At 49.4% G+C, this 6,406-nt stretch overlaps 1 protein-coding gene across 1 annotated transcript; it reads left to right on the top strand.

Annotated features, from left to right (window-relative positions):
- Positions 1–435: 435 nt before the first annotated feature.
- Positions 436–2,634, top strand: FIBRA_02872 (uncharacterized protein; the record flags this gene model as incomplete). Its single annotated transcript, XM_012324723.1, has 11 exons — positions 436–455; positions 509–653; positions 716–947; positions 1,004–1,109; positions 1,166–1,183; positions 1,236–1,406; positions 1,468–1,639; positions 1,695–1,735; positions 1,786–1,832; positions 1,884–2,248; positions 2,308–2,634. The coding sequence occupies 11 exons, from the start codon at positions 436–438 to the stop codon at positions 2,632–2,634; spliced, it is 1,644 nt and encodes a 547-aa protein (XP_012180113.1).
- Between the last annotated feature and the right edge of the window lie 3,772 nt (positions 2,635–6,406).

Genomic DNA, 6,406 nt, shown 5'->3' with positions numbered 1-6,406 from the left:
TCGGTAATCTCGGTTAACACTTACAAAAAACTTCGGACCTGTTACATGGAGTGTACGCCGGATCTGAAGCGCTGACATGGGACTGCTTGCTTTGCGCTGTCACTTGTCATCGATCGTCTCCTGGGGGGTTCACGACATCCACGCATGATTGGTAAGATACGTATGATGCAGATGTCTCCAGCTCTAGCATCTTCCTCAGCTCGCTCTGTCTTTCCCGCGCTGGCACCCATTGACGGCTGAGTTTGATGGACTCATAGAGAAGAATGGAACACCGATTCGTCAGCAGAGTTCGATGGTGGCATGGCAGCTGGCCTTTGTAGAGTAAAGCCTGCGGCTCATCCCACAACGGTGCGCCGTCTGTCCGAGTACCTTTGCGCAAGGCATAGCTGCATAGAAATCCGCTTTCCTAGCCTCCCGAACAGTCAGCGCGTCCTTATGCCTCTAGACCAGGCAGTGTAAGTGGGCAGAGGACTAGTGTGACATAAAGAACTCATTGGGATGTTCACAGCGAACTTACGCCCAGTGTGCCGCTCCAGCTGGAGGACTGTAACGCGGCCATCGCACCCGCGCAGAGAACGTACAAGCGCGGTTTCACATTTTGGATGGTGTTCGTCGCCAACCTGATGGTTGACCTACTTTCTGCTCTAGATCTGGTGAGCACCTTCATTCATTTCGCGACAAGCACTCGTTGTCTGATCCAGACGTGCGTTCTTAGACGAGCGTAACGACCGCGCTCCCAACTATAATTGACCATTTTGACGGGTCAGACTTCATATGGGCAGGTAGCGGCTACGCTATTTCTTCGACCGCCATTCTCCCCGTGATTGGAGGCGTTGTGTCTGTGTTTGGGCGCAAGCCAGCACTGCTCGCGTTTGTGTCGATTTTTGCCATTGGATCCGCTATTTGCGGCGCCGCCCAGACCTTGACGATGTTCATCGCAGGCAGAGGTACGTAGAATTCCAAGTGGACATCATCCTTCTCTTCTGATGATACGCACTGCTAGTAATCCAGGGTCTCGGCGGTGGAGGCTGTATTTCGATCACAGAGATCATATACGCAGACCTGGTGCCGCTTCCGGAACGAGGAAAGTTCGTTGGAATACAGGCTTCGTGAGTGTTTGTAATTCTTCTCGCATTCAGCTTGCTGCAACATATACCGACCGTAGCGTGTGGGCACTAGCCTGGTCAGTGCTCTGTCCCGCGGTGTTGAGGCGGCTTACGATCTTTCATATTCAGCGCAATGGGACCGGTTATTGGCGGCGCATTCGCTGGGAGCGGTAACTGGCGGTGGTTGTTCTATCTGAATCTCCCACTTTGTGGTATTGCTATTCTTTTAGAACTTGTCTTCCTCAAGGTGCACACGCCCAAAGATAGTCTGCTCGTGAAGGTCAAGAGCATGGACTGGATGTCAGTCAAGTTCCCTCAAGTCTTTGTGCGATGAGCTGATGGCTGGCGTTATGACCCATAGCGGATTAACGCTCATCATCTCGAGCACGTTGGCCGTTCTTATAGCCCTTACTTGGGCAGGCGTCCGATATCCTTGGTCGTCTGTTCACGTCCTGGTCCCGCTTTGCCTGGGATTCGTAGGTATTGCGAGTTTTTTCGTGATAGAGCGAACACGTTGGATAAAGGAGCCCACTGTTTGTCCTCGCCATCTTTGTATCCCAGAATTAGAACCTCAGTGCTGTGAATTAGATTCCGCCCTTCATTGTCACCAATAGAACCACGCTGAGTGGGTGAGTAAGAAGGAAACTCTTCTCTTCGGATTCCTCTGACGCGGGTATAGGTATCTTGGGACGTTCTTCCACGGCATATCGTCCATGGCTATGATCTGTGCGTATGATTCGGTAATGAATGCACGTCCCCGTATTCATATGTGTGTAGTTTACCTTCCGGTGTACTTCCAGGCATCCAAGCTTGCTTCTCCTATCCATTCCGGCGTCGACATGTTCGGTTTGGGATTCACCATCCCAATTTTCGCGATCGCAACTGGAGTATCAGTGGAAGTCTTCCATCGATATCGTCCACAGAATTACATCGGATGGATGCTGATCACTCTCGGATTCGGGCTTCTGTCCATCCTGGACGTATATAGCTCGACCGCGATGTTCATTGGCCTTGAGCTCATCATAGGAACAGGAATGGGCATGGTCTGGATCGGCACCCAGTTTCCCATCCTAGCACCACTGCCGTTCTCAAATAATGCGCATGCCCTGGCCTTCTTTACGTTCGTGCGATGCTTTGCTCAGGTCCGCTGCCTCTTCCCTGCCGCTGCATCCGTCACTAATCCTGACGGCGCTACTCATAGAGCTGGGGTATAGTCATTGGCGGAACAGTGTTGCAGAACGTCTTGCGCAACCGCCTGCCCGAATCGTTTATATCCACGCTTCCCGGTGGTACGCAGCTGGTATACTCGATTATTCCACGAATCCCGTATTTAACGGAGTCCCTCAAGGAGGAAGTGCGCGTCACATTCGCGGAGAGCGCAACCCTCATTTGGCGTGTCATGATTGGGGTGTCTGGCGCCGGCTTGCTAACGTGCTTACCGATGCAGGAGATTGTGATGCGGGAGTCTATGGACGAAAAGTGGGGCCTGCAGGACGAAGAGACCAAATCTACTACTGTGAAAGAATAAAGATTGTGATATCCTTTCTAAGATATACCTACTGTAGAGTAGTTTCGACCACTATCGTCACTGTGTGACCTACCATGACGAGTGTGGAGAACTTGTGGAGAACGGCCGGATAAATGGACTTATGCTCGCTGTACCACATCTCGAGCCTATCGTTTTTGACTATTATTCGCCACCCGAAATGGCGGAAGTGTCACACTTCACGGTCATGCGATGCTAGTCAAAACTGCTCTGAGTCTACGTATATCTTATACGTTGTAAATTCTTTGAGTCGGATTCTCATCAGCCACATGCACTGCTGGTCACGCTGGCAGCTATCTTGCATCGTGGCATGATATGAGCGAGTGAGCAGGCGGAAGACTGCATCGATGCAGAGTGTGTGCAGCAGGTGGCCCGCTGCAGCCATGCTTGCCACCTGGTGGCTGAGTGTGTGACCAGCTGTGGCGCCAATTGCTCCAACCTAAAGATTGGATTGTGAAGTCAGTACGACAACACTTTACATAGAGATCGATTTACAGAACTAATCTGAACAGTGTAATGAACCCTCTAAATTAAATTCATTGTATGTAGGGTTTTGTCATTAGCGTACAACACACCCTGTCAGCGCATGCAGGTTATGCTACTTCATGCGGCGCTATCTATATCTTATACGTTGTAAATCATTTGAGTTGAATTTTCACTTACGGATCTTGAGTGAGTTAAGGCGGCAAGATGCGCGTTGATTGCAGCATGAGAGACCTCAACAATCCTGCTCTCGAGCCATGTTCTAACTTATGATTTGAACCTGGCACGAAAGAATTGAAAGCTTCCAGCCTAAAAGAACAATGTCTCCACCAATGTTGAGATTAGTACTCATGTAGTACCCTTTATCACTACATGGTTTTATGGTTTGTGAAGGGCCATATGAAGACCGCTACATGCTGATGATATGATAGCGACTACAGGGTGCTGTCCTTGACAAGGATTACCAGTTCCAGCCTCCTAGACTTCCTATGGGCCTTTATATTTGTCAGATAATTATCCGTGCTTACTCATTTTGCATATTAGCTACGTACACTTCAAGGAATAGCTGACCAGGTAAGCCAATTATAAAACAGCTTTGAATCAAATTAACTGCGAAGAGTAGGTTTCAGATCCTGCGTCAATACCTGCATTTTTCGACAAGCTTCCTGCGGAGGATAAGAAGCTAGTCATTTATCGGTCTGTCTCTCGTCATCGGAGTTTCATAATGTCGACTTCGAACTCGTGAAATGGGGTTTAGGACGCATGCCACGAATTGCATAATGAACCTGTTCACGAGGAAGTGGTCAGCAAGTCCATTGCGTTCATCAAGTCTCACAGCTCTCAGATCAGGTCGGGATAAGTTATGATACTTGCTTCTGCTGACACGCATTACATACACAAGGCGTGTTCGGTGATTTTATAAGTTGAGTGCAATTATATGATGGAATGTCTGTATAGTCTGGTGTTTCTGATACTGCCCTTATCAAAGGGCGAACAGATTGGATGTTGTTTCCATATGTCGGCCGTTATCAGCAATTCTGCAAGCTTGGTTCGACGCCGAATTTGTAGCGGATTCTTCTCGAGATGGCCGTGTGACTTTGCAAGGGTGCATCTGATGAAGCGGTGAATGTTATTCTTGAGATGGGGCCTGCGTGTGCTGATTGCAGACCCTACGGATAATCGATGGATGGATGACAGGTTCATGCGCTACTAGATCTGTCAGATTGAGATGACGGCAAATTCATCCACGATATACGATCTTATACAGTACGATGTGATTGCCATGTCACATTCAATATTTACGGTAATCTTTGTTTGCACAGCGGAATGAGCCGGCCGTTCCAGTGACAAGAGTTCTCAAGAATGATGAATACATCATTCAACTAGAAACTGCCAGTGGATCCCGAGAATACACCGCCGTAGGTATGCAGTGAAATACTAAGTCACTATGGATGTCCGTGTGCGCGCTGATGGCGATGGCAAGCTGGTGGCGTGGGCTAGAAGAGAATGCAGAATTGGCGCTGAGGGAGAGGAAGTGGGCGAAGGTAGGGGCAGAAGGAGGGTGCTGGGTTTGGAGCGGGTATGGAGGTGAGTGTGTGGAAGCAGAAGAATGTGCATGCGACGAGGAAGGCGATTGTCGAGGGGAAGAGTTCAGAAAACAGGCTATTGGGGCTGTGAAATTATGACAATATCCTCATCGCCCTTGCAAGACAGATGGTGAGTGCGTTCCGATAATATGTGGTATCACCAAGCCCATTGCAACGACATGTGTACATGTCTGTTGTTTGATTGTTTGACGTTCAATCCTCCCAAGACGTGTTGAACAGCTGCTGTACTCCGCCCAACGAACCATCATCGTATAAACTCATCTCGAACCAAAACGCGATGCCAAGAGACGGCGTATCGCGCATTCTGCAAAGTCTAAAATTATTCAGTTTGTATATCAAGGACTGATAAATGTACCGATTTTTATTGAGGTAAGATCATTATGATGACAGTCTGAATGAGTTTTCACTACGTTCTCTACTTCGTTATTCATCAATGCTCAACGTCGACGTACCGTATCCATTTAACCTCTCTTATTTAAACTATCATAAGACTGAGCTGATCACGTCTGTGGAACTTGTTCAATGGGCTCCATTTTTGGTGTCAATGAATGGGATTGATATCTCAAGCTGTGGGAACTTCAAGTATGCAACAATACCATCGGCAAGCAAACGGGCGAACGCATTTACACACGATAAGATGAGTGTCAACCCTCTCGTCAACGGGAGATGTGCATGTATTTTGCACTGCGGTGCAGCCTGGAATACTACCACTCTAAGTCGGGATGTCACCATGGATCTATAGCGCGCGCTCTCAGCGACACTCAAGCACCTCCACCAGATTGTCCTGTCTTCACATGCAGTCTGCCTTGTCCCTTCTATTTGGCTTGTCCCCCGCTCACGCTAAGTGCCGCAAGCTCTTCTGCAGTGAGCAACCGGGTTCCTGGTATCCGCGCCGGATTAAATGACCGGTCGCAGTCCGCGTACGCTGCACCCATTCCAAAACCTGTACCGAGGGCGATGGGCCACGCGCGGCCTGAAGTGAGATAGGGACGTTAGCGGTTAGTGAAGGATAAGAGTAGCAGCGGCCTTAGGCAGGGTGCATCGCGAGAGACATACGGCGGAAGAGGATGACAGAAGCAATAACACCTGCGCTGAAACCCACGCCTCTGCAGTATGAAATTCGAACGGGGCATGATCAGTAAACCATAGTATTTAAAGTAACAATCCGTACGCACGATTTCACAAGGAGATCTGCCACTGCAGTCCCAGACCATTCACGGCAATATATCCGCCCAAGTACCAGTGTTCAACGACGCCCGGCAAAAACAACATATGTCCCGATTAGCGTTGCTTTTGAGATTGAAAAATCATGGGTCCACGTACGGCAGCGGTCATACTGCCGACCAAAATCGTAACACCAGGAGTGAGTGTTCCGTAAATGCGCTCACACGCAGACACGCACCTTTTGTGCGACAATATTCTCGCTCGAGGCGGGCTTTGCTGTTGATTCCGAGGACATGCTCAGTTGTGAATCTCGAGATACGGAATATGGATGTTATGCACGACGGTGAAGACCGTCAGGGTAAGTTGTGACTAGCGCGAGTAAACAGCGAGCGAGGCGCGAGGCGCGCCGGTTGGTGACGTCGGGAGTGTCCAGGGTACGCGGAAAGTGCACAAGACCCAGGACACCCCATCAAGTGCATCCAGATTCTATTGCGATGCGC

The sequence above is a fragment of the Fibroporia radiculosa genome (genome assembly GCF_000313525.1).
Source record: "Fibroporia radiculosa TFFH 294 genomic supercontigs, scaffold1445, whole genome shotgun sequence".
Classification (NCBI taxonomy): domain Eukaryota; kingdom Fungi; phylum Basidiomycota; class Agaricomycetes; order Polyporales; family Fibroporiaceae; genus Fibroporia; species Fibroporia radiculosa.
The sequence above is the reverse complement of the archived record's forward strand: the minus strand, read 5'-3'. Positions and strand labels throughout refer to the sequence as shown.